The 27,729-nt window shown below is 45.0% G+C and overlaps 3 protein-coding genes across 3 annotated transcripts; all 3 read right to left on the bottom strand.

Annotated features, from left to right (window-relative positions):
* Positions 1–1,526: 1,526 nt before the first annotated feature.
* Positions 1,527–6,598, bottom strand: LAT (linker for activation of T cells). The gene is given in 14 exon segments (XM_044657058.1): positions 1,527–1,782; positions 2,017–2,094; positions 2,225–2,287; positions 2,711–2,764; positions 2,948–3,048; positions 3,131–3,182; positions 3,320–3,346; positions 3,430–3,494; positions 3,736–3,793; positions 5,305–5,348; positions 5,533–5,563; positions 5,773–5,875; positions 6,445–6,504; positions 6,506–6,598. Coding segments are annotated over 14 exon segments (834 nt in total). The 3' UTR covers positions 1,527–1,777.
* A 757-nt stretch (positions 6,599–7,355) lies between these two features.
* Positions 7,356–15,114, bottom strand: SPNS1 (sphingolipid transporter 1 (putative)). The gene is made up of 13 exons (XM_044656770.1): positions 15,009–15,114; positions 13,870–14,189; positions 13,298–13,363; positions 12,991–13,127; positions 12,417–12,568; positions 12,162–12,228; positions 11,835–11,980; positions 11,280–11,435; positions 10,327–10,516; positions 9,821–9,886; positions 9,283–9,381; positions 8,215–8,386; positions 7,356–7,913 (listed from the first exon to the last, which is right to left on the bottom strand). Exons 2-13 carry the CDS (start codon positions 14,120–14,122, stop codon positions 7,819–7,821), a joined length of 1,599 nt encoding a protein of 532 aa, XP_044512705.1. The 5' UTR covers positions 14,123–14,189; positions 15,009–15,114; the 3' UTR covers positions 7,356–7,818.
* A 2,312-nt stretch (positions 15,115–17,426) lies between these two features.
* Positions 17,427–27,488, bottom strand: LOC123248533 (nuclear factor of activated T cells 2 interacting protein). The gene is made up of 8 exons (XM_044677343.1): positions 27,117–27,488; positions 26,833–26,905; positions 20,080–20,185; positions 19,750–19,836; positions 19,423–19,609; positions 19,099–19,243; positions 18,872–18,990; positions 17,427–18,232 (listed from the first exon to the last, which is right to left on the bottom strand). The coding sequence occupies exons 1-8, from the start codon at positions 27,486–27,488 to the stop codon at positions 18,074–18,076; spliced, it is 1,248 nt and encodes a 415-aa protein (XP_044533278.1). The 3' UTR covers positions 17,427–18,073.
* Positions 27,489–27,729: the final 241 nt, after the last annotated feature.

Raw genomic sequence — 27,729 nt, forward strand, 5'->3', positions numbered from 1 at the left:
ATTTCCAAACAGATTTTTCCCTCCAGCCTCCCTTAACCAGAGAACCACCCCCTGGAACAAAGAATGAGGGAAAAAGGCAGATCAGAAAAAAATACCAAATCATCAAGGGAATGGCAGACAGTATATGCAATATTCCCAGCCCTTAATCCCCCACCTCTATGGAGAATTGGAGAGCTGTGTTGTTTTTCTCATCCTTTTTTTGCGGGGGGGGGGGGGGGGGGGAAGGGAAGGTGGGGCGAGAGATCCATCGTGGTCATTATAATCATGGAGCATTCCGTTTTTTGTCACCATTGTCTCCATTCTTTCCCTTTACATTGTTGTAATTATAGATATCTGTTCTTTGCATCAGTTCATGCTTTCCCGTGCTTCTTGGCATTCCTTATATTTGCTATAATCTTTTTTTTAAGTACTTACCTTCTTTCTTAAGATCAATACTTATTATTGGTTCCAAAGCAGATAAGAGTGATAAGAGCTAGGCCACCGGGTTTAAATGATTTGCCCAGGGTCACCCAACTAGGACGTGTGTAAGGCTAAATTTGAACCCAGGATCTCCCACCTCCTGATATTCTATTCACTGAGCCCCCCAGCTGCCACTGTATTTGTTATGATGTTATAGCTCAGTAACATTCTATTACATTCATGCACCATGATTTCTTATTACTAGGTATTGCAGTAGATAGAACATCAGATCTGGAATTAAGAAGATCTGAGTTCAAATCCAACCTCAGACACTTACTAGCTGTGTGAACCAAGGCAAGTCACTTTCTCTCTATTTGCTTCAGTTCCTCATCTACAAAATGGGGACAAACTGGAGAAATGGCAAACCATTCCAGTATCTTTGCCAAGAAATGTAGCCGGATATGACTGAACCACAACTATGATTTGTTAGTCATCCCCCATCTGACAGACATCTACTTTGTTCCCAGTCCTTTGCTACCATATAAAATGCTGCTAAAAATGTTTTAGTGTATTGTGGGTCTTTCTTTTGGGCCTTTGGCATGCTTTTAGGAGACAATCTATATCAGCATTGAGACCTCTGGGTCAAATGGCACAAACAATGTAGACTTTTCCTTAGCATAATTCTAAATGGTTTTGCAGAGTGGTTGTACCGATTCGCAGCGCTACCCAAAGTGCACAAGTGCGCCTGCCTTTTCTAGGCCCATCTTTTGTCATCTTTGCCCATTTACAGAGTATGAGGTGAAACCTGCAAGTTGTTTCAGTATTCATTTCAGCTATTATTCGTATTGGGGACATTCTTTCATACGGTTCCAAAAAATGACATTCAGAATGCAAATTATCCATCAATTGGGTCTACCTGGTCTTCTGTAGCCATCCCAGGTCCTAAGCACAAAGATGGACACCTGCATTTTTTCCTATGTATATATACGCGGACCTGTTATTTCTGGACATTTGTATACACACAGCCACACTTGGACCCAAGGGTATAAATGCAGGCGCATGCACTCATTCGCACACTTGATCTTTCTCCACACAGCACTGGAGCCACACTTAGCTAGAAAGTCTTGGACTTTAATTCAATACACTAAGGAGGGACCATAGCCCACAGGCTAGGGAGCAAAGGGGGAAGTTGTTCTCAGGCTATGTCAGGAGAAGGTGCGGACTGCTTGGGATGGGGTCAGGGGCCGGGGAATTTCCAAAGTAATAATAAGTTAAAGGGCTGACTCTCAGGATGGTGTCAGGATGAGAAACAGAGGTCAGGGGTGCTCAGAAGGTCCACTGATGCTTCCATTTGCCCATATCCAAGAGGTGCTGGGTCTCAGGCTGTAAAATTTACATTAAAAAAAAAAAAGGCAACAAGAATGATTTGAACTGAGTAGACAGCTCAGTCTAGGGAGTAGAGGGGTTCCTGAGGAGAAGTTAGTTCTGGAAGAGTGGTTGAATGGACTGGTGGGGAGCAGGAAAAGGAATACCGCTGGGCTGCCAGGAATGGGAGGGAGGGGGTCGTCTGTTAGGGTCAGAATTGGGGGGCAAAAGGGGGCTGGGGAAATCTCTCACTGAAGGAATGTCCACTTTGTTCCTGTACATTTTCATAATCGGGTCCCTCTTCCTCACCATCCTGGTCAGTCACTGGGGCTGCAGGGAGAAGGGATGAATGTGGACTTTTACGCTCACACTCTTGGCCTAAGAACTTCTTTGTACCCTCCCCTCCCCAAGAAGCTAGTCCCAGCCAGAAACTTGCCCAGCCCCTCCACTCCAGGCTCACTCCTACTCGAAGGTGTCCTTTCCTCCTGGGCTTCTGGTACATTCACATATTCACAGCTACCACCTGGAGGAATTGAAGCAAGGAGGCTAGCAAAGGAGTGGTAGCAGCAGGGAGGATGAGGGGAGAGAGGAGGGAGGAAAGGATGAAAGAAGAAAGGCAGGAAGGCAGGAAGGAAGGGAGGCGGGGAGGGGGAAGAAGGAGAGGGAAGAGAGAAGGAAGGGAGGAGGGAAGGGGAGAGGAGGAGAGGAAAGGGAAGAAGGAAAAGGTGAAGGAGGAGGGAAGGGAGGAAAGGAGGGAGAAGGGGGAAGAGGAGAGGAAAGAGAAGAAGAGGGAAGAGAGGAGAGAAGGGAAGGAGGAGGAGAGGGAGGAAGGAAGGGGAGGAGAAGGGATGGGAGGAGGGGAGGAGGAGAAGGGGAGGGTCTTGCTGGTTAGGGAAAGAAGGACAGAAGGACTCAAGAGGGCAGAGGCATGGGCAGAGTCACTTACCCAGAGATACCTCTGTACTCTCTAGGACATTCACATAATCTTCTCCTGATACCACTACAAGAAAATGCCCCAAGATGAAGAAGTCAGAGCCAAGACACCCACAGCCCACTCCTATCTGTACCCCATAAATACCCCACTACACACATACATATTCATTCCTTTCCTTACTCAGCTACACTGAAATTCCCCTGCCCCTGCCCTGCCCAGTTGTCAGGCCAATGCCCCTCCCCAACTCACTAGAAGATGGACTATCCCTAAGGCCAGGATTGCCCAGGTTAGGTGCCGAGTTGGACAGAGGTGCAGAACTGGAGTTTGGTGAGCCATCAGGTAGAACCTCACTGCAAAGGGAAGACAGGATGATGTGACCCCAAGCCTCCTCCTTTCCCAAGGAGCTTCTTTGAGACCAACCCTCCTACTCACAGGTATCCTTCATTGGGGTAGTCCTCCTCTTCCCCATCAGCATCTTCAGATTCTAGCTCCAGGGAAAACACAAGTATCAACAGGTGATCTGGAAAAGCCTGATCCCTCTTTCTCCACCCAAAAGCTGTCCCATCAGGCCCATCCCCTCCTCAAGGCCCCAATCCAACCCCGATGCCAGTGGTGATGTACCCTCATTTTCATAGCTGGGTTCACTGCCTGAGAAGAAAAGGAAGAGTCACAATCAGCTCACCCACCCAGCCTAAGCCACCTCTAGAACCACCCTCCATTGCCCAACTCACGGGTATCTGGGTCCCGTCGAGAAGAAGGAATCCGGTGTGACAACCCTGGATGTTGTGGAGACCTCCTACAGGGTAAAATAATTACAGGTTACCACCTAGGGAAGGGAGAGAGCTTTGAGAGTTCATAGGAGTGGGGGAAGTAGAGATGCCTTGGCTCAGGGGAGGCAATAATGGAGATGCCCCAGGATTCAGAGGAGACCAGAGGGTAAGAAACCAGAGGCCTCAGGTCAGGTTAGAGGGGCAGCTGGAAAGATAGGAAACTCAGGCTCGAGGGAGGCCAAAGAAGAAATCTAAGCAAGTACTCACGGGATAGGGAGATCTGACTGGCCAGGGGGCCACGTAGAGGGCCACGAAGTATTAGTGTCTAAGGGGGAAGAGCAGAGGTACACACAATTAGAGGGTCTGGAGTGGAAGGAAGGAATAGCAAGGGGCTGAGAGCCCCAAGATGGGGTAGTGGGTGGCTTGGGATCCCACTCAGGGCTTTTGGCCCTTAGGATCTGGAAAGCCATTGTTTTCAAGAAATTCAAGATCCAAGAGGCCTGGGGATTCTGGGTCTCTTAGAAGAGTTCATTATTCATTCAACAAACATTAACAAAATGCCTACTGCATGCAAGGCCTTGACTAAAAGTACCATGGGAGATACAAAGTTGAACTAAGACATGGTCCTTCATGGAAACTTCTAAGGGAGAAGACACAAGAACTGATGGCTAGTATTCACAATATTACGTGAAAAGTATATCAGAGAGCTGAAGTCAGAGGGGAAAGTTATTGAATGGGGACAGGGGGGCCAGATCAGGGAAAGCTTCCTAAGTATTGGAGCAGGGAGGGAGCTTTAACAAAAGACAGGCAGGAATTGAATAGGTACAGAAAGGGGAAGGGAGGACATTTCAGCAATAGGGCACATCTTTAGCAAAGACACATTAGGGAAGGCCCTTTCATTCCTGAAAGCTCTTCACATTTACAGCAAAAGATTCCAGAATTTAGAGCTGTAAGAGAGACCCTAGAGTTCAAGCTTAAGCTAAGCTTTCCAGAGAAGGGAAATGACTTGACTGAGGTCAACACACAGCTATCAAGTAGCACAAGGTGAGACTTCAAACCTTGTCCTTCTGACTCCAAACCATTTCTCTCTAAAAGGGGTCATTTAGTGGCTCTTCCCTGGAGCACCTGAAATTCTCCAGCTCTCCTGACTTTAATGAGGCAACCTTCCTCTCCCCTCAACCTAACTAAGAGAACAACAGGGCTAAGGTTAACACAAAATAATACTAAATAAAACAAATATGGAATAAATAATGACAGTGGTAGCAGAAAGCACACTTCGTCTATCACTTACATGAAGTTATGAAAACTTTAACCAGTCATCCTCCAAACTTCCCAATCCTGTCTGACCTATAGGAACCCTATTTCTCCATGTCTCTCTATTTCCTTTCCCAAACCAATAAAGAGGAGGTGAGGGGCAACACGTGTGGGATATACTGCCTCAGTCACTAGAAAGTAATGGTCTCTTGGAACTTGACTTCCTTCAAGTCTCAATTGCTGCACCATCTCCTATGAGAAGTCTCAGTTTCTCATCTGTAAATGAGAATAGACTAGATAATCTCTAAAATATCTTCTAGTTCTAAATTCAATGATGCTCTCCGTCAAAAGTTGTGGTAGTCGTTTCAGAGGCAGGGGATTGGAAACAAATCCCTAACAAAGATAGTATGGACACATAACAAAAAAGCATATCTTTCAAATTCACACACAATGATGTCCATAGACACACATTCCCTTCACACAGTGATTCTCCCCCAAGGCTCCGTTCCCTTATTCCTCAAAGCAGGCCCAGAGAAGTACAAGGAGCAGAGAGATAGTGCAGAGACCTCCTGCCATACTCACAGCGGGGTTTGATGATGACTAATCCACTACTTGTCTGATGTGAGCTGGTGGAAAGAGGGAAGCCATGGGCTGGGGGTGGCAGAAGAGAAGGCCCCATACTTCTACCCCCACATCCACCCATTGCCTCAACATTCTCTCACCCACCAGCCCGTACTCAGCGAGCTCCCCTCCCTCCAATATCAATCCATTACTGCCATTTGGGAATGAGGAACAGTCAAGGTCACTCACCCGTCACTGGAGGGGACCTCAGAATTGGGGCCTGTGGGGGAGGAGGCAGGTGAGGCTGAAGGAATGGGATAAGAATAGGAATTCCCTTAGGCTGGGGCAAGAAACAAGGGAGAGGGGACCCCTTAAGAGGAACAGTGGAATGAACTGGTGAGTGTGGAATTAGGAGACCCTTTGAGAAAGGTAAAAGGAATGCATCTAAGGGGCTCAAAGCTAGAGATGAGCTATAAGTATTTCACTTACCAGGGAGGTCCCGGCAACACAGACACAGAGCAGTGACAAGCAGGGCTGGGAATAGTAGAATGAGGAGCCAGAGGAGGCCAGTACCCACGTAGATGGTCTCCATCTGGGGCACAGGCCAAGGCCCACAGGTTAGGGCAGCCTGGAAAGCCAGTCCCAGGAAGCTTCCCAACCAGGCCCCCACCGCCATCCATTCCCCTTCCCACTTGCAGACAGAAAAGAATTCTATGCTTGGATCCTAAACTTCCCTCCCAAGATGATGGGAGGGGAGAAGGGAAGCTGAAAGGTTCTGGGGTGGAGAACATCTAAGCCCTCAGTGGGCAATGGTGTCACAGAAGCCATAGACCTGAGGCATAGGAACCCAGCTATTTATTCATCGTGGAGTCAAAGGGAATCAGTGGATTCAGCCAGAGTCAGCAGAGCTGACTGTCTCTAAGTATCTGAGGGATTCAGGCTACTATCAAGACAAGATGATATAGCCAAATAAGCTCAATAAAAGGCTCTGCCTCTTAAGCACTCATGGAATTGGGGTGGGTATGGAGGACAAGCTTGGGTCCACCACAGTCTCTACTGAGCCTTCCTACCCTGTTGGGAGACCAGCAGATTGGCTGGTGGAGAGGGGGGCATCCTGTTTGGGCACCAGAAACCCCCTCCATTCCCTCCACATCCCCATACCTGCTCCCCGGTCCCGACGGTTCCGTTCCCCCGATCCCCTCCTCTCCTACACTCAGCGCCTGCCCGCCCGCAGCAGGAAGCTGTGGTGAGCTCCGGGCGGGGACAGGAAGTTATCGTGGCTCCTTGCATGGCTGCACCCGCCTCCCACCCCCATACTTGTGCCCCCCAGGGGGAGGGGAGCACCCCAAGTCTCCCCCATTGCTCTGGCTCAACAATCTTAATTGGGATGGTCTCTTAGTGGTCTTGGTAAGCAAGAATTCCCAGCTGTTCCCAAAGGATCTTGCTTCATGATTAGGGTTAGCATCATAGATTAAGTCCTGGGTCATACATTCCCCACCTGGGGTCTTGTCACACAAGAGGATACACCAGAGAGGAGAGGAAAGAGGATGGGAAAGAAAGAAGAGAATGGAACTCCAACCCTTCTCAACTTCACTTTACAAAGCCCAGGTTGGACACAAAGATCTCTGACATTCTGTTCCATCATCCAGAGTATAGGGGGACAGAGCAACTATCTTACCATCCCTAATAGCTGGACTGCCTGTTGAATAGTGAGAAGACAAATTTCTAAAGCGTTGAGTAGGAAAAGTCAGTGGGTGAGTCAATGTCACACTGAATTTAATGGAATCACAGACTGTCAGAGCAAGGAGGGCCCTCAGCACACAGCAGACCGCTAGAGCAGGAAGGGCCCTTTAGAGCACTATATAATATAGATTGCTACAGCAGGAAAGCCCTTTACAACAAAGGACACAGACTGCAAGTGCAGGAAGGGCTCTTAAAACAGAATACCCCAATGCATAATAGTAAAATACAGAGAACCCTGAGCAGAGAAGGAAAAGTGCCTGCCACCCACACAGGGTTCTTCCCTTCTTTTTTGAGTTAGGGAGGAAAAAGGACACAAGCTGACACTAGGCTCTGGATACAAAGTTTATTCAGATAAAAATAGCACCAACCCCTCCTGCCTGGACTATGGGGGCACCTTGCCCCTGATCCCAGGAAGGCAGGCTGGAACCCATATATAGCCTGAAAGAGGAAGAGGGGAAAGGGATCATCCCTCCCCAAACAGACCTGCAGAAAGCTGAGAGTCCCTACTCCAGGCCCTTCCACCACCTGCCCCCTCCCCAATGTGGAACCATGCCTGCCCTGACTGATATTGCTGTTCGTGTAGTGCATTAATGTGTGCAACAGGGAGGGGAAGGGGGCAAACCTCAGCCACTGGCCCACTCCTGTGGTCCCAGGTCAGAGGTCATGGGACCACACTGAGCACAGGGATGAGGTAATAGTCCAGGGTGCTGGGGTTACTCAGAGGCCTGGTCTTCCCATCACCCTGAAGGACCCCCCCCAACAGGAGGCAGCCTCAGGCTACGGTCCTGTCAATCAGATGAGCACGCTAGACACTGGAACCTTGGTAGAACGGCCTCGCTGAGGGACCACAATCCGATCATCTGGAGGGGGCACATCTCTCAAGAGTCCTGGGGATAGAGAAGTGATGAAATTAAGGGGTAAAACATCTCAGAGAAGAGTAGGGGAGAAGAGACAGACGCAGGCCTACCTAGAGGAAGGGAGGCTAGAAAGAGACAAAAAGACTAGCATCGGTGAGCAAGGGGTTGGGAGTGGGGGAGTAAGAAATGGAGGATGGACAGAATCTAGGGGAAAGAGTGAAGAAGACAAAGCTATCTGGAAGGAGAGTTGGGACAGAGACCAGAGCTGGCCCCAGAAGGAGCTTTCAAAAGGGTCCTGGCTCTGCCCAGAGCTGGGGAGAGGAAAGCTCACCTTGCACATGAAGCTGCGCTCTCTTTCGATCACCTTCAATGTACATGGCAGTGCCCAGAAAAGCTGCACCCCCAAGTGCTCCAACAAAGGCACAAAGCATGAGGGAGAACTGCAGGGCCCGGAACTGGGAGAGGAAGGAAGGAGGCCAGTCACGGCGCAGACGGTCAGAGATCTGAAGAAGAAAAGACATGGAGCAGTCAGTGGTCAGAGACTGGGAGTGGAGAGAAGGGGAGAAACACAACAGCTAGGGAAATAAAATAACATTGTGAAGAAGTGGGACAGCAGGACAAAGATCATCAGAGATAGGGGAAGCAAGACAGAGGTGGATAGAGATGGTGAGGGGAGGCAGGATAGAGGTAAAGAGAGATGAGGACAGACACAGAGAGAGAGACAGGAAAGGACTGAGGTGACAGTCATATGTAAGTGAGAGGAGGGATAGATAGATCAGTTGGAGAAGCCAGAGAGTAAGGCAGGAATGGAGCACAGATCAGTGAAAGATGGAGATAGTTAGATTATTTGCACTGTCTGCATTTCACTACTTTGTATTTGTTCAAATACTCCCTTGAACTGTTCTCTATAGTTTGAGTTTAGTCTTATCTCCCTACAAAAGCTCCAGTCCCAGGACCATGTTGTCTTCTCCCCCTGAATCAGAGAATAAGAACTGAAAGGGACAAGAAGAGATCATCTAGAGATGACTTGAACACTCTAGATTATATGACCCTACTGGAAAACATCCCTAACAAACTGTCAACCTTCACTGGAAGGACCCCCACAGGGAGAAGCTCATTACCTTATAAGGTAGGCCATTCCATTTTTTTGAAAGCTTTTTCTTTCATCAACTCCAAAATGTGCCTCAGAGAATTAAAAACAAGTCTAATCTTCCTTCCACAGAATACCACTTCATCCCTCAAAAGACAGTGCTGAAAACATCAGTCATTGCTCAAATTAAACTAACTCACCTAACTAATAGGAAATCTCTCTCCTTCTATCCTCATAATTTCCCAACCTGCCCTGGACCAGAATGATCCAGCCAAGGCTGAAGACTCCCAAAAAAAGATTTACACTCACCAGCCCAATGAGATAGGGGCTCCCAGCATCCCCTAACAGATGTGACAGGACAATCTGGAAGGCCTCTGCTGTTGACCGGCGTGTGGGAATAACCACATACTAGATGGGGAATTGAAAACCCAAAGTTAGACTCCCTAAGAGTCCAGGGATGCTGAGAAGTAGAAAAACCAAAGATGGAGAGAGAGAGACAGGAGGCTAAGTGTGGAATTCCATCAACACTTTATGAATTAGTTGCTCAAACCCAGCGAAGTGGAGTGAAACATAAGAGAAAGGCTATTCTCATTATACCACAAGTAAAATTCTTAACCCACTGACCCAGAAGTAGGAATGGCCTCCACTGGGTCACCAACATTCATTAGCAACCAACCAGCAGCCCATAAGTGAGAGAGCAAGATGGGGTCACGGGTTAGTCTCTTACAAAAAGAACAAAACCAATGATGCAAGGGGACAAAAGTTTCACCAGGATCTCACTAGCCAAGGTGCTAATCACTAGAACAATCAACACCTAAGTCAGGTCAGAGATGGCCCACTCTCTCACCAACAGAATGTCTGCAACAATGGCCCAGTTCATGGACAGCAGAAGCTCTCCAATGAAGATGAAAACCTGAAGAGAGAAACTTGACATCAGGAAGTTTTCTGGAAAGACCAGCAGTTCTCTGAGACAGTTATTTCTACTTTTTCTTGACCCACTTAGGTGTGGGATTGAGGCTGGGGACCATGAGTTACACTGCCCCACCCACCCAAGCTCAGGGTTATTTCTTCTTTTTTTTTTTTTTTTAAACCCTTAACTTCTGTGTATTGGCTCCTAGGTGAAAGAGTGGTAAGGGTGGGCAATGGGGGTCAAGGGACTTGCCCAGGGTCACACAGCTGGGAAGTGTCTGAGGCCAGATTTGAACGTAGGACCTCCCATTCTCTAGGCCTGACTCTCAATCTACTGAGCTACCCAGCTACCCCTCTAGGTTATTTCTAAGGGAGGGCTGTGTATGAGTGGGTTGGGGATAGGGAGGTGGCATCAAGAGATGAGGGAAAATTGAGGACACTCACATAGGTAACTATAATGCTATCCTGAGCACAAGCCAGGGCCAGGAACAGAAAGGGGGCAGAGCCCAGCAATCCAGCTGCACAGACCAAGGGGTCAGCTCTGGGGTTAGTTCGGCGAAGACGGCGACTGATCTCCACCCCAGAGGCCACACCCAGAATCCCAGTCACACAGGTGATCACCCCAAAGATGAGACTGGGAGAGAGAAAAGAGTTAAACTTAGGAGAGCTAATGGCCCATGACCTGACATATTAGTGTAAAAGTTTCCTTGAGGCTTTCCTAAGTTCAATGCCTGGTAAGACTAGGTCTAAAGGCTGGGATTCAGCTGCCACCAGGTAGAGTAAGATCTCCCACTCCTGGCCTCAACTGAGCCATACCAGTCTCTGGAAACTTCTTCCTGGACCCACCCACAGGGCCTTGGCTTTCGTCTCCAGAACTTTTACTAGCAGATGTCATTTCTATAGAGCTTTAGTTTAACTCTGTGAAATGAGCAGATCCATTCTCATTCTACAGATGAGGTCAACTCAGGCTAAAAAAAGGAAGTAAATACTAAAGGTCACACAGAAAACATACAGCAAGATTCTAATCCAGTTGTTCTGAATTCATGTTTCCTTCCATTCTCTCATAGTTGTCACCTACTTTTTTCATTATTTTTTTGTCTCCTACTTTTTAAACCTTCAATTTTCCCAAAACCCCAGCTGGATTCCCTAACCTTCCTAGTCCCAGAGACTACTTGGCTCCGTAGCATCAGATACCTGCAATATCTTGTCCCTAATCACTCCCTTCTGCAGTTACTATGACTGGAGGCCCAACCTGCTCCTTCTTGTCCCTTTTTACCTATCTCCCACAAACATACAAATCCACAAAGGAGTTTTTCAGGGGAAGAAAGATGGACCATTCATTCTTACCCAGAGACCCTTCCATATTGCCTCCCCACTCTGAGATTCCTTCTTGGTACCTGTCTGAAGAGGAGCAAGAGTCTCCAGGGAGGCAGGGTGGGGTCTCTCCTAAGACTACTCGAGCACGAAGCAGGAATGCTGGCGCCCACAATGCCAGGGACCCCGTGACAAAGGCCACAGCCGTGAATCCCAAGGAAGAGAGCACAAAACTGGGACTATAGCAGAAGGGAGATCAAAGTACAAAACTGTCATCTCCCATCATCCTTCAACAGAATTTAGAGTAAGGGAAAAAGTTAATAGAGAATGAGAAAGGGAAGACAGTAAAAGATAGCAAGAAACTATTTGATTCAAGCAACATTTACCCTTACAAGGCAAACGGACATAGAATGAAGCTGATTCTTTCCTCCCCAATACCCGGACTGCAATTTAGTTATCCAGCCACTAGATGGAAGGGGGTGTTAGGATCTCATGGCTCCTACTTCCCATAGGTAAAAGAGTCAATTGACAAAGGATGCTCTCCTATTTCATTTTACAAGTATATTCAATCTTCCTCAAAGGATTAAATGAGTCCAAGTGGTATGAGTCAAGGGTTATACAAAAGTCCCAGGACTCACTTCCGTGCCAGAGCCCGTAGATCAGCCCACCAAGATGTGGGGCTTAAGGGAGGGGTGTCTGAATGTCGTTCCACAGCTCCACGGGGTGGTTCCCTCACCACCAGAAACAGCAATAATACTGCTACCATCCCAAGACCTGGGGTGACCTAAGAACATAGGGCAAAGTGAGAAGAGTCCCCTTACCTCAGGACCAGCAGGAGGCTAGGCAGCACCCCCTCCCCCCAACATCCTACTGGTGAGATAAACTTTGGAAGAGGGTCAAAAGAGAATAACAAGGCTCAGGAATGATGATTTGTATACCCTCTCCATCTCTGATGGAAGACTCACCCTGAGTGCCCAGTGCCAATCGCCAGCCACATCCTTCACCTTTGATCCTGCGATATAACCCAGACCACTGGATAAAAGATTGTGGGATGCAGGTTAGAGGATCTACCACATATAAGCTTCTGCACTCTCCAGATAAGGTTAGAATCTCAACCCAGACTAATTTTTTTATCTCTTGCTTTCAAGGCCTGAAAACCCTCTTCCATCCTGGAAGACAGATCCCTAGTTCCTCCAACTTCCTCTTCCCCAGGACCTCACCTGCCCACAGGGATGGCAAAGTAAAAGACACTGAGCATTCGACTCCGCTGATCAGCCACAAAGAGGTCCGCAATGAGAGTAGGGGCAATGGTAGAATAACTGGCCTCCCCAACACCTACCAGGCCCCGGGTAAAGAGAAGCAGCCAAAACCTCTAGGAAAAGAAAAAAAGCAAATATTGGTCTTTCTTCACTTCAGAGAATTTCACAAACCCCATACTGACCTCCCTGGTTCTCCAAGTTTCCTGGCAAGACAAAAGTGAACAAAATCTACCCAAAATATTGATTAGAAATTATCTACATAGAAATGACAGGTAAAACCATGTAGGTAGTTTGGTTCACTAAGAGAGAAAACACAAAGAGAAGAAAAGAGAGTCAAGGAGAGAAACTTGGGGAATTTATAGTGTGGGGAGAGGGGAAAAAAAAACAAAGAGTAAGGGTGGGAGAGAATGAATGTCTCTATAGCCTTAATGCTCTCAGGTAAAAGAGTAAACAAAGACAGACAACTATTTAAGTAACACATGAGTTTATTGTAGTTGTATTTTGAGAGTGGGCCAGAACAAAGGGACTTGTTCACCTCTCTAGGGATGAATGAAGAACCCAGAGTCACCAATGACCAGAAGGCAATGCCGCCACACATGAGGTACTTCCTGTTATATCTGTCACCCAGGTAGCCAAATACAGGAGCCAGAATCATGTAACTGGAAATGAACACTGGAGAAAAGACAGAAGGATTAAACTCTCTTATCAGCATGCCTTGTCTTCCCACCCAAAGGCCACATATCAAAGAAAGAGTCAGAGAGGGGAAAGAAATTCCCTCATACTTCAGAAACATTCTTTCTTTGATTGGAAGCAGCTAATCTCAGGGACAAAGCCCCACTCACCAGTCTGGATGAGGCCAGAGCTGCTGTCACCAATTCCAAAGAACTGTTCAATATCTGGAAGAACACCTGAAAAGACAGCAGAGTAGAAGGGAAAGTGGTGAGGGAAAGAAAATATCCTTATATCCTTCAAATCAAACTAATCTCCCACTCCTTCCCAGCAATGGGATCACCTCCAAGAGTCTCATGTCTTTTCTTGGCTGTCTCAAAATTGGCTCAACGTTTATTAATCACTATTATGTATAAGTGTTCAAGATAAAAAACCAGAAATTGAGTAGTCCCTACCATCAAAGATGGGCAGCTAGGTGTCAATGTCAGGAAGAATCATTTCCTGAGTTCAAATCTGGCCTCGGGACACTTACTAGCCAATACCCTGGCTAAGTTACTTAACCTTATTTACCCCAGTTTCCTCATATGTAAAATGAGCCAGAGAAGAAAATGGCAAACCACTCAGTATCTTTGCCAAGAAAATCCCAAATGGGGTTAAAAAAGGGACAGATACAGTTGAAAAACAACTAAACAAACAACAACCTTCAAAGATTGTGTTATTACAAAAGTCCCTCGAAATTAATTACCTGCCACAGTAAATCGGTCCATGTAGTTAAGAAGGTTGATATAGCAAAGTACACCAACGATCAAAGTTGCATGTCCAGGGGAGATGCCTGTTATCAGATGTAGCCCTTCCTCATCTGGATTTTCTCTGTCCTGGGACTCTGAGCCACCGAAACTTGCAGTCTTGCCAGCCCCAGAGCCCCCTTTTTCTTCTTCTGTGTCATCTGCTTGGCTGAGAAATGGGGCTGTGTCTGGCTGACCCAGCAGCCCAGACATGGTTGCCCCTCAGCCTGCTCTCTTTATGGTTACTTGTCCAGCCCACTGTCAGGCCCAACCAATTTACCTAGAAGAAATAAGAATACATACATTCATCATGTTGAAGACACAAAGAAACAGAAAAAGCCTTGGATAAAAAATTTAACCCTTTTTTAAATTCCATTGGCTCTAAATTTATGATCCTCTGATTTTTACAAAGAAAAATCCTGAGACCCTGAGAAATTGAATGACTTGCTTAAAGTCATAAAAATAAATGAAAAAACAAGGGCTAGAACCCAGATTTCCTGATCCTTAGCCCACAACTCTTTTAACAAGCCTTCATATGAAAAATTCCACAGTGTCTCTTATGGATGCATAAAAGACTCAGGGGAAATGCCTGCTTATTTTTAATAGGAGTGTTTTATGTCGTTTTTATTTTATCCTCACAACCTCAAGCGGTAGTATCATTATGCTCATCTTAACAAGTAAAAAAAAAAATTGGAGGCTCACGAAGTCAAACTATTTGAGCCATTTCCCTAGTTTCTAGGGCCAGGCCTCCACCGCTGTCCGTCCTCCAGCATCCCGGCCCTTACCACCTGACCTGAGAAGGTACACACAAAACATGTTCACGTGGTCACTGCAAACCGGCCAGGGAAACAGAGGCGGCGAGCCCAGCGCCATGGGATGGGCTGTAGTTGGGAGGGTAGAGGCATATCCAAAGCCCAGGACTCGGAAAGGGCAGTTCCGGACTCAAGAAAGGCTCGAAAGAGGGATCCAATCAGGAGATCCAAAGAAGCTAAGTTTGCAAGAGGTACGGGTATAAGGATGTAGTTCTGTAACCCACTCTAGCCTACGGGGGAGCGGCGCTCCAAACCGCCCTCTCTTTTGGCCTAGGAAGTCCTCTCACCCCGAACGGCCCACGGGTCCCAGCGCCCACTAGGTCTGTTGTCGCCGCCACTGATACCCCGAAGTGCTCAGGCTCCGAAATGCACTGCTGCCACCGCCATGATAGCTACGCGCAGACCATATGACCCAGGGGGCGGGGCGTGCTGAGCTCACGTCACGTGACAGAGTCTGACCCTACGCACGTGGCTGGTTACTATAGCAACAAGGGAGGCGGGCTTGCAGCCTTTTAGATAACCCAGAAGCCTTTCCCGGGTTTCCCCTACTTCTCTGAGCTGGATCCTAGTCCTTCCCCCTTCCCTCCTCACCTTCCCGCCCCGCCCCCTGGCCGGGCCTGACACTCAGTAGAAACCTAATAAATGCTTGTGGCGGAGAAGCCCCTCGCCTCTGAAGGCGTTGGCCCATTGACTCCAAAGTCTCTTCCAGCCCCATTCCTTTTCCCCCATCTAAGCTGGTAGGGAGTGGAGCCAATGTAAGCGTAGAGGTCCGATAGTCCTGGCCAAGTCCCCTTTCTAACTTGAAGGGAGATAGATGCAAAGGCTGTGAGATGATGGATTCCCACGGTCCACAGCCCTTGTGTTCCATTCCACAGCCTCCAGGGACTTAACCTCTAACAGAAATGTTTCACCAGCGTAGCCTGTCTCAGCTGCTGGGGGAAGGCCCATGGGGAAGGAGTTTGGATGAAAGGTCCCCACCCTTCTTATTCTTCCAGCTGGCCAATTTTGACTCCTAACACTCCCAGCCCGAATCAAATGCCAAAATATTCCTTGATGGTCCCAGGCAATGATGATCTATCTCCTAGCCAAGAACTTGACATAACTTAGTTTTCATCTATCTTGTATACTTACTACATATAATTTTGTATTGTAGTTATTTGTGCAGATGTGATCCAGCAAAATCCTACTCTCATGCCTCAACAGTAACTAGCTTCTCTTTGGCAGCAAGAAGTAAGCTCTGGCAGCTCCTACAAAGCTAGAAAGGCTTTCATTTAGAGCCCATTGACTGATGATTGACAGAGGATCCACCTAGGTAAGAAAGGCTCATTCCTAGCTTGGCTGTAGATTCATAAGATCTTTCAAATTTCAGGAACTCTACATTGTGGAAAGAGTACAAAAATCAATAAAACCACAATTGTTGAAAGATTGACGTAAATGTAAGATTTAAATTAATATCCAAAAGCTCCAAGTATAATATAAGATTTATTAATAAACTCTTGAAGTAGAAGAAATAAAAGAAACAAAATTAGAGAGCCTAAGTAAAGAACACATGGATAAAATTCTCCTGCCTGACTCTCACCCAACCTCCACAGCTGAGTTTCATTGAGAAGAGAGGGCAGAGCTACACAAAACTTATATCTTCCCTACGTTTTTTACTTAATATAGATATGTAAATAGGATGCTGGGAGAGAGAGAGAGTCCCTGGGGAGCAAAATTCTATTCACACATGTGTTACTCCCCATTAAAAATTTTGAACTTTATGAGGGCAAAAACCATGTCTTATTTAATCTATTCCTCTCTGGAGATCACAGCTAGTGCCTTCCCTAATATTGAAGAGAGATGAGGTGAAATAGAAGAGGGTGGGAGAAGTGCCACAAGTAATAGGATGACCCTCCCCCTATCAAAAGACTGTGTCCAGCAATCCAACCTGTCAGAGACCAACGAACGAAACCTAAAAACCATAGAGACCATAGAAACAAAACTTATAGAGACCATAGAAACAAAACTTAGTGAAGGGTTTCCCAAGAAACGAAAATAGAAACTTATCCAGCTTTATCCGGGATAGGCGTGGCGAGACCAACGGCCTGAGACCATCGGAAAATTCCTTACCCCAGCCCTAGAAGTATATAAACCCACTCCCTGCACACAATAAACAAGCCTTGTCACAATTAAGACTGATTTGTCTTTATTGCGCCTCGGTCTCCCCTCTCTCCCCCTATGGTTCTTTCAGGTGGCTGACTCATGGGTCTCGCGGTTGTATCCGGCTGGATCCGGATACCAACCCAACTCCATCCAGAGTTTGAGCTTTCTAGAGCTTGAATACTTTCCCCTCCACTCTCCTTAAATATCATTAAACTTAACCAAATAACTAGACTAATTCTTTGAACCTCCCAGTTGTGAAGATGGGATGAATCCTACCCTGCCTATTTTTAGATTTAATCACTAAAAGAGTAAACACCCTACTTAATCCTCAAGTGGGGGAGGTCTGTGACCCATATGTGCAAGAGTGGGTAACAAATCAGAATCAACTGATTGCCCCCCTGGGCAGTCCTAAGCAAAAAGCCTTTGTTGTGATTGGTGCACATAAAATGGGAGGAAGGCACAGGAAGTCACAGAAGGAATGGTCTTTACAAGATCTATCTCTCTCTCTCTCTTCCTCTCTCTCATCCCTACTTTCACTCTTCTTATATTTTATAAATAAATTGCTAAAAAATCATTTGGAATTGGGTAATCAATTCCTGGTGACCACCCTTTTGAATATTTAGTCCAACCAACCATAATTTCCCCTTTACACTGTCCACCATCCCACTATGAGACAAAGATCCTGGAAGAATTCAAGTTCAAACCCAGGATCCAAACTGCATCATTCTTTTATTTTAATGTCAATTACAAAAATGACTAGTTTCATGAAGAGATTTGGAAACAAGAGGTCTGCAATATCACACCCCAAGATCCAAAAGAATCAGTCAGTACAAGGAGAAAGAGATCAACGGACATATTTACATATATACAGGGTGGACATACACACACACACATACACACACAAAGATCCTTCAGGTTGCAGAAAGGGACCAGGATGCACTCTTAGAAACTAACAAGAACAAATGCTAGAGTAGCAGCTCCACACCAAGATACTTGTGAAAGAAGGGTGAAGGGTAAATGATGACAAGGGAAAAGGAAGGAGAAAGGGAATGTATTTCTCTGATCTAACTTTAGGGCAACTGAAGGAAGGAGAGAAGATGGAATGGGAAGGCTACAAGGGCAGGCATTTATTCTTCACTTCTGAAGAGCCCCAGCTTCACATCTCATTGTCTGAGGGCACGAGAGGAGGTAGAGAGCAGGACACTGCACTTCATCCCCTAACTTCAATGAGGTCCTCTTGTTCCATGCCTAACTCTGCTGGGGTCCCCTGGCCCGAAAGCTTCTCACCATCAAAAAAGAAAGAGAGCTTATGTCCTTTGAGTCCCATGGCCTCTGCATAGTGAGACATCAGTGTTCTAAGAGGAGCACCCTAAAGGAAAAAAGTATTATAAGAGCCCGAACAGAAGAACTGTGGGGATTTGGACAGAGAAGTGCTACAGAAATTTTGGTGGTTACAATAAAAGATGTTACTGACATATGAAAGAGACCTTGGACAAGGCACTTTCCCTCTCTGGGCCTCAGTTTCCTCCTTTGTAATGAAAGGTTTTAACCCAGAATAAATAAAACTTATAAGAAATATCTTTTACAATCAATAATATATCAAATCTCTGCGCATTAAATCATCTGCATAATCAATGTATAAACAATACTAAGACAGCCCTCAAAGTATTTTTGATAGAAAATATTTAGGTGAAACAAATATAGCACAAGTATCAATCTTTCCCAAAAGCAGCATACAGATATAATGTAATACAGAACAAAATACCTGTATAGAATGATGTCATCAGAACATATTTTTTATGGCAAAACTAATAGATTAAAAATACCCAGAATTATGATAAAGAAAATTGATAAGTTAATTAATATTACCAGATCCCTAACTGAATACCCTGGAGACAGTCTCTGGATGCCTTTCTCAGAAAAGGACAGAGTCTCAGAGTAGTAGATGTCACCAAGGGAACTGAATGGATGGGAGGGAGGGTATTCCAGGACTCCATTCCACACTTACCCGGGGAATAGTGACCTCTAGGACTTGGTGTTTCTCTTGTCCCTGAACCCTGAGGCGAAGTTCCTCCCCTGATCCTGACTCTTTTGAAGGTTCAGGAGTACTGGACAGGACCACACAATCTTGTAAGAGAGAGGGAAGGAAGAAGACCAATTTAGCAGGAAACTCAGGCTCCTTCTACAGATTTTCATGCTTCCCTGTGATTTGGCCCCACAACCACCTCCACTCACCAATGATATCAGCCACTCCAATCTTTAGTGAGCTGGGGGTGGCAGTAGGGGAAAGTTCCACTTCTCGAAACAGCAGAAGAATTCGGGCAGGGGACACTCCTAGGCGAGATGCCATGTGATCCACAACAACCTGCAGGGGCTCAGCCTGGGGAAAAAAGGTATAAGAAATGCTTTCATACCCAACATCAGCACAATCTACCTAGAATTCATATCCAAAACCAACCGCCCTGTTCCCTAAACTAAGGACAGGGAAATTAGGACAGCTCCTTTGCTCCACATTTCCCCAAATTAACCCATTATTACCTCTTGTTCCCAAGTACTCACCGCGCTAAGAGGTAATCTGACAAGGTCAGCTCGGCACCTCACTTTAAGAGTTAAGGGCCGAGGACTCTCCACAGCATGGGACTCCTCCACCAATATCACTTCATCCTCAGAATTCTGAGAAACTCGGTCTTTGCTTGACAGGGGACTCAGATAAGATCGGAGACCCTGCAAGCGCTTATTCACTTCCCTGTAAAATCAGAAAAAGGAGTCAAGATCTCACCTACCCACCCTCTCATTAAGCACTAACTACTCCCAATTCAGTGAATCCTAAAAGTTCTCCAAAATAGCTGCCATTCCTCCCCTGCTTCCAACAGAGACAAACTTCACCTTATTTTCCCAAGAGCTGTTGGTACTTTCCTGGATGGCCTTCGGCGCCTGGGAGGAGGAGAAGGGGAAGGAGAACTGTCCTGGACCCTAAAGAGAAGATATACAAAAGAAAATGGAGAGCAGAGCCCAGAGCAGTCACTGACCAAGAGAAACAGAAGTTCCAGTTTCCTTTGGATCCTAGTACCCAGGTCTGGTTATGAAAATGTCCCCAAACCCAGATATCCCATGGCATCATCCTATCCTTCCCTTCCTCCCTAGATCCTAGACAACATGCCAACCACTGAGAGTCACTACCACTTTCCTGCTCCCATAAAGATTCTGAATACTCACAAAAACTGATTCTCTTCTTCATCATTAGCCTTTGGACTCTTTTCTGAGGAAGAAACTGGCAAATAGATGGCCTCAGAAAGGGGTCTATCAGAATCCAAATCCACAACTGGGAGAAAAGGAACAGTAACAAAGAAGGAAGAAGAAACCACAGTTAAGAATCAGCAACAGAAAATCTAGAGAGGCACATGAAGGCTTCAAGGCCCAAAGATCCAATAAGATCCCCTACTTTTCAGCAACTGAAGGTTGCTTCAGTCACATCCCTTCCACTAATAGTAGTCCCAATTCAACATGGTTTAACCACTTCTCTCAACTACACAGGGTGCCTCAACTCCTCCTGTCTACATTTTCCCTCCACTCACAGCCAAGTTGGACTTTCTATGTCAAGATTACAAAATGTGCTCATTCCTCTCCCTTTTATCTCCCAAATATGTCTTATTAAGGTGAAATATAGTTACAATGAATACCAATTGTAGCCTGAGCATTATAGTGGGAATTATACACCATCTGATTTGCCTTCAAGGGTTCAGGAGTAGATTCTACAATTTTAAAATAAGCCTGAAAAATTAGGGAATGGTGCTAATTACTGGAGCTATGAATTGGTCTGACTATTCTAGAAAGCAATTTCAAATTTGTATAAATGAAATTAGCTCATCCTCATTCATGTTTAGACTCTAGCCATCAAAAATAATGTCATCCCACTCAATTTAGAATTAAGTGGGGAGGGGAAGGTCTGTTACCCACAGTGACAATAATTAACAAATCAAAAACAAGGGACTGCCCTATGGGCAATCCAAAACAGTGTTGAGGCTGGCCATCATCCTAGCTCACCCATATATTCCTGAGAGTGAAGGTAAATCAGACCAGGGAAAGACACATAAATCCCTTGCACATAAATCTGGTCCTTTTTCTCTCTTATTGAATGGTAACTTCCTGTAGTCTTGGCTGCCAATGGGTAAGTGCAGTATTACTGCATTTTGTTCTACAGACTAGTAGGATGGAAGTTATATTAATGGGACCCTAATACAAGCGGTTATGAATTTATTTTTGTTTATTCAGAAATTTTATATACATAGATTTTGATATTTTGATTCTGATTTTAAATGTTTTCTTTCTCCCAAAGTTTCATCAATTTGCTTTTCTTTTTATGTTTTTGTTTTTTCTTTTGAATTGACTCATACAACCCCATAACTCAACCATGTATCCTGAGCTGATATGGGTATTTTTTTTTTAAACCCTTACCTTCCGTCTTAGAGTCAATTCTATGTATTGGCTCTAAGGCAGAAGAATGGTAAGGGTAGGCAATGGGGGTCAAGTGACTTGCCCAAGGTCACACAAGGTATTTTTTTTTTAATACCCTCTTCAGGGGGGGATTGTATTTTTATAAAATCCAAGATTAATTTTTTGTTCAAGAAAAAATTCTCAGGGAAAGAAGCTTGCTGACTCCTTAATCCAGAGAATGAACTATTTGCAGAAAGATGCCTAAAGAATCTACATTTCGTCAAGAGATCCAGAATGAACTTTGGGGTACAATTGATTGAACTGATGGGGTTTGAACAGTTACTTTGAATGTACATTTTATGCCAATAGGGGACTGCCCCCAACTGGCTTCTTGTCAATGCACCGAGCAAAATGGTTTTTCGTTCTCTCTCTTCTGTTCCCCACTTATCTCTAACTATTGTAGTTAGAAGACCTTTGTGGGTACAAGATGATTATGTTAAGTGATCACTTGGGGTGACCAGGCACCCAAGGATCATCAGAGGGATTATGTAATTGGAATTAGCTCATCCTCATTCATCGTTTAGACTCTAGCCATCAAAAATAATGTCATCCCACTCAACTTAGAATTAAGTGGGGAGGGGAAAGTCTATTACCCACTTACATACAAATAAGTTACATGACAATAAGTAACAAATCAAGAACAAGAGACTGCCCTTTGGGCAGTCCAAAACAGTGTTGAGGCTGCCATTTGTCCACTTGAAATTGGAGGTGGATGCAGGAAGTGACGAAAGATGCTATCTTTTAAATATGATGGTAACTTCCTGTGGAGGATAGTTGGCCCTTTGAACTTGGTGTAGAAGGATCTCTGGCGAGACCTCAGACTAGGCTGACTTCCTTTCTCCTCCCTTGGAGTTTCTGGAGGCTCTACCCTCAAGGAGGCCTCTCTTGCCTCTCTAATTGTAAAAGGTCTTGTGGCTAGAAACCTTGTTTAATTAACCTCTGTGCTCCTTTGCTGGGGTCTCAAAATTCTTACCTGAGGTCCGGGCCAGAGTTTTTCTCTCTCTCAATTTCCCTACCTTCGACCTTCCTAATTGTAAATAAACTTCCACAAAAGTCATCTTGACTTGGGTCTATTTTAATTTGAAATCGTGTTAATCCGATTTCTGGCAACCATACCTTAAATATCTAGTTTTAACTCTTACAAATTATATAAAAAAATTAACTAAAATATCTTCACCCTTTAACTCAGAGTTCCTCCTGTTCATCATAACCCCAAAGAAGTCAAAAAGTGACAAAAAGGTCCAATCCATATACATCAAAATACTCATAGCAATACTTTTTGTGGTAGCAAAGAAGTAGAAATTAAGGAGATACTCTTGTAATGCTGTACCATAAGAAACAATGAATGTGAAAAATTCTGAGAAGCAGGGGAGAAACTCAATACAAAATACAGTAGAATCAGGAAAACACTATAAGAATTCAAGATAGCAGAAGATATGGTGTTGACCAGTTTTGTATTTGAACCCATTCAACCTTCTCGGGATTAGCTTGAGGCTGTGTGAAGTGTAAGATCACAGAGATCAAGGCAGGCTGGCTGGTTTCATCACAAAGAGAACTTCTGCCATTCGAATTTCAGAAAGGTTGGATACCTAGATTGTTAAACAACTTTGGATTTGGATGTGACTTTTCAGAAATACATATGGCCCAATCCCCACTGGATATAGAAAGGAAAAAAATATTCAATGCCCAGGCAATTCAGATGGCTGCAGAAATTATGATACAATTAAAGAACATTTATAACAAGTACAATGGCCTAATTCCCAAAAAGGTTGTGAATGCTGATGGACCCAGACCAGCAATGAGTTGATGAAGAAACCATTAAAGAGATAACAGAAGAAATGGGTAGCTCTAGAGAGACGTATCTCAGAAGACACGGCAATTCAAGCAGTGGATAAACTAGCCCCAGCTCGGTGCATCAGGTACACTCTATCAGTAAGAAGTGGCTTTCAACTCTGAAGCTAAGCTAAGAATTATACAGATGGTAGAACAGCAAAAAAAGATCCAAGAGAATCTTCAAGACTCAAAATTTTTAAATTCTTGACTTCCTCCTCTTGCAGTTGTCATACAGTCTCCTAACCAGGAGATGGCTATGAAGAAACAGGAATGGGAAATTTCTCCTTGTATTTAAAATTGGAAAAATGAGGGACAGCTAGGCAATTCAGTGGATAGAGCTAGGCCTGGAGATAAGGTCCTGGATTCAAATATGACCTCAGATACTTTCTAGCTGTGTGATTCTAGGCAAGTTACTTAACCCTAATTTGCCTAGCCTTTACTACTCTTCTGCCTTGGAACCAATACTTAATATCCATTCTAAGACAGCTCATATTAATGAAAAATTTGCAAAATTTGCTTAAATTCTCTATGTTGCTGAAAAAAAGGCTCATGAAGATGCAAAGAAAAACATAACAGGAAACTTTCCAGGGCAGCTCCTGATAAGAAACCTACGTTACAGAGAAGAGACATGATATCTAGTCCTTGGACTTCCAATGAAGTTCAGTAGGACCAGAGGCTCTTCAATCAGACCAAGAGTATGTACCAGTGTTTTTCTCCTGATGGAGAACATGAAATTCATAATGTTTTCAATCAAGCATGGAGAAACAGCAAAAAGAAAAAGCCCCAAATATCTACAGATTTAGTCAAGATATGAACAAAAATATGTATACTGAGACTCAAATAAAGACTTACAGATTTGTATCCATTAAGGAATATTCTGGCTCAAACTGCAGATATCAAAGCTGAGAAGGATCAGTTCAATTTGAGGAATTTAGTTTGCACAAGTTTTTGAAAGAAGACAAATATAAAGTCTAGAAGACCCTCAGATAGCAGCTGCCCTATGGAACATGATCAAGAAGGCAAGAGGAATCCGAGAATATCAAAGAGCCCCCTAAATGAGATCCACGACCATTCAAAGGTGTTTGGCTTAATTACTGTCTAGAGTGAAATTCAGCCAAAGGTAAAGACTGAAGCAAGATAATAGCTTATCAATATGGCATAGAACCTGTTAATAAATGAATCAATGGTTTGCTTTAGTTTCTAGCCAAAGACAAAGAATTGTAGACCTAATTCTTTTTTACAAGCAACAAAGAACAGAACAAAGTAGGTAAAGAAATCATACCATTGGTTATGGGGATGAGGGTTCAAGATCAGTTGTATTAATAAAAGTATATGCACACATGGGATCAGGGTCACCCTTCTCTATCCTGAAGGAATGCTTTGTGAATTTATAGCACCCAGCTGCAACCTCAGAACACCGATAATAGCAAACTCACAGTGTCTGGGAATGAGAGAAGACCACTTTTAATTGGGAAGGGATGAAGTTAAAATGAGGCCAGGTCAGCTTGTATGCTCTTAACAACAACATATAAATTCCTTGGAGTTCATCAGGAGCTGCAGTTATGAATGATAACAAGTTCCCTTGGCACAACACGATTTGCAGATGGTGCTAGGAGAGCAATTCCCTTAGCAGTAGAATGTTTCATGAGAGTTTTTAAACTTTAAAAATAGCCCAGTTTTTCTTTAACAGTGATTGTGGTAAAGCTTAAACCTTTAAATCTAACTTCAGAGAGGGAGGATGAACTTTGAACTCATGAGCTTTTATACTCAAGAGACAGAGAAAAGGGATTAGATTGCTATATGAAATACAGATTAAAGTTACAGAATAAGATCAAATACAGAATGAAATCAAATATAAAGTACAAAATCAAGGTTTGCTTCCTTCACTACTCCCTAGGAAAAACCAGAGATGAAAAATGCCCAATTCTCTGACTAATATAGTTGGATTGATGACCCAGACCTAATTCAATAGTGTGTGTATATGTGACAAATAGACTTTGCAAGTGGATCCAGAAGCAGAACAGAACAGGTTGGATTTGCCTTCCATGAATAAACTTCAATATCCCTACCCTCAAAAAATCAAATTTGCCACCATTAGTAATATCCAAAAGATGATACTACAGACTCTAAAGGCAATCCAAAGAGTAACATCAAGCAGACACTCTACCTTTTACAATCCCTGTAACCACATGTCCTTATTTTTACCTTCCTTATTTTCTGCCATTTTCCAAACCAGACTACCAGAGGCCATACCTGGAAGAGCTCCTCTGAAAACACTGGAGTCATGAATTCTTAAAACGGTAAGCTCCACAAGTTTTCTTTTGCATCTTTTTTTATTTTCTGGCATGTAATAGGCACTTGATGTTTACTGATTGACTAATTCTTATTTTTATCCTAGCCATTTTTCTGGCCAGTAATCAAGTCAATACTACTAAAAGGGTACTTCGGGGGCAGCCACTCACTATAACCTCGACTTCCCATCCTTCCCTATCTACCACTCCCCTAGGTGAGATTCCCTCTATTAAAATTAAGTTCATTAAGGGGAAGTAACGTCTCATTTTTGTGGTTTTTTTTTTTTTATTTGCAGCATGGGTTTGTAGACAGAACCTGTCTCAAGGCCAAAAGGACCTGGATTGAAGACCCACATTTCTTTGAGAGTTACTGTGCCAGTGATTTTTTTTAAAACCCTTAACTTCTGTGTATTGGCTCCTAGGTGGAAGAGTGATAAGGGTGGGCAATGGGGGTCAAGTGACTTGCCCAGGGTCACACAGCTGGGAAGTGTCTGAGGCCAGATTTGAACCTAGGACCTCCTGTCTTTAGGCCTGACTCTCAATCCACTGAACTACCCAGCTGCCCCCCAAGGGATTTACTTATGGGTGTTCAGGGCTATTCTCTAATTGTAGTGAAGGTGCTGATCTGCTTTGGTAGAGAGAGTTTTCTTCTGTGGGAGCTCCCAATATCAATGAAGTCATGATCCCTATTCTTATACCTATATCCAGGGCTAATAAACAACATACATAATAAGCATTTGAGGGCAGGAATTATTTTGCTTTAATCTTTGTATCTCAACATTTAGCACAATCTGTCACATATCTGCTGATTAATTTACCTCTCTCTGGAATAAATATATGGTCTCACAATGTGAATTGGTCCAACCATTCTGGAAAGCAATTTGGGATTAAGCCCTGAAACTTATCAAACTGTACATACCCTTTGACCCAGTCATGGCATCACTAGACCTATATCTTCTTCCTCACATCATACCACCCCCAAAAAAAAATTAGAGGAAAAGAATATTTATTTACAAAAATGTCTATAACACTTTCCTTGGTAGTCTAAAATTGGAAACGAAAATGTCTAATTAGTAACTATATGCCAGCCACTGAGCTAAGTAAGGAGCATAAAAAAGGAGGCAAAAGACAGGTTCTACCCTCACGGAGTTCACAATCTAATGGACAAGATAACAAACATGTATATGCAAGCTCTGTACACGATAAATAACTAGAGAAGGCACTGAAATTAAAAAGGTTAGGAAAGGCTTCCTAGTTCTTTTAGGCACCCGGTGATCATTTGCTCGGGCTGCAGCTGATCTGCTTGCCTGCCCAACTGGCCTACAACTCCCCAGATTGCTCCCCATCTCACCTTCCTCGCTAGGGTTTCCGTTGAATAGTGGATGCCTAAGATCCTTGGGGAAGAATCGGAGACTGCTCTTCACCTAGACATCAGTAGGAGGCAGAGGAACGGGATTGGTCATCCTGAGTCACTAACCCGCCCACCCACCCGCAGCATCCTGACGTCCCCAAGTCCATTCGCTCCTATCCCATCCCACCTCCTCGTTCCACTCGGGGTACTCCTTTTCCATACCTTCCCGAGGGCGCTGGTGCCTGGGGTCACCCCTTCCCGCCCGCTCCCCCTGGAACTCCCACCTTGCCCGAATATACGGGGACGACTGGGGCCTCCCCAGCACCCAGCAGAAGGCGCCGCCGCCGCGGGGCAGGGGGCCTGAGTCGCAGCTGCTCTGCTGCTCCGGTCCCTTCCTCTTCGCTGTCGCTTTCGCTATAACTGTCGCGGGCCCGGCCGCAGCCTTCCCCGCCCTCTCCACTTCTAGAATATGCCGGGCCTTGCCCGACCCTGGCACTGCTCGCGCCGACCTCCTCATCGCTGCCGCTGTCGCTGACCAGGTCCACCACTACGGGCTCCTGCGGGCGTACGGAAGACCGTCTGGGCCTCCCGGGTCTACGGCCTCTGGCTCGCACACTCTTCTCGGCCCCACGTCCCATGCTCACCAAAGCGGCCATGGCGCCCGCCTCAGACCAATCAAATCTACAGGCCTACGGACCTGCTAGTCAACGCCAGACCCGCCCCTCACCAACTCTTCTGCCCCTTCATTGGTTACGGTCGATTCTCATTGAGTAAGGTTTCTGCCCCCAACCCCATCCCAGTCTTTCCTAGCCATCAAGGGCTTTGAGAACAAAGATTGGTCAAAATTCATTTGGGTACTTCCTTGACCTTCTATTTCCGCCTTCACGACAGTCTCTG

This window comes from Gracilinanus agilis, chromosome 1 (assembly GCF_016433145.1).
Source record: "Gracilinanus agilis isolate LMUSP501 chromosome 1, AgileGrace, whole genome shotgun sequence".
Taxonomy (NCBI): Eukaryota; Metazoa; Chordata; class Mammalia; order Didelphimorphia; family Didelphidae; genus Gracilinanus; species Gracilinanus agilis.

What these genes read in the sequence shown, in the direction of transcription:
- LOC123248533 (XM_044677343.1), bottom strand. Translation starts at nt 27,488, where the DNA reads ATGGCCGCTTTGGTGAGCATGGGACGTGGGGCCGAGAAGAGTGTGCGA. An exon ending in CGGAAACCCTAGCGAGGAAG is followed by an intron (nt 20,186 to 26,832) that starts GTGAGATGGGGA and finishes CTTTTCTCCCAG; the next exon opens with TTGTGGATTTGGATTCTGAT. An exon ending in TAGAGGTCACTATTCCCCGG is followed by an intron (nt 18,233 to 18,871) that starts GTAAGTGTGGAA and finishes TTTTTCCTTTAG; the next exon opens with GGTGCTCCTCTTAGAACACT.
- SPNS1 (XM_044656770.1), bottom strand. Translation starts at nt 14,122, where the DNA reads ATGTCTGGGCTGCTGGGTCAGCCAGACACAGCCCCATTTCTCAGCCAA. An exon ending in TCTTGCTCCTCTTCAGACAG is followed by an intron (nt 10,517 to 11,279) that starts GTACCAAGAAGG and finishes TCTCTCTCCCAG; the next exon opens with TCTCATCTTTGGGGTGATCA. An exon ending in TTGTTGCAGACATTCTGTTG is followed by an intron (nt 9,382 to 9,820) that starts GTGAGAGAGTGG and finishes TTCCCCATCTAG; the next exon opens with TATGTGGTTATTCCCACACG.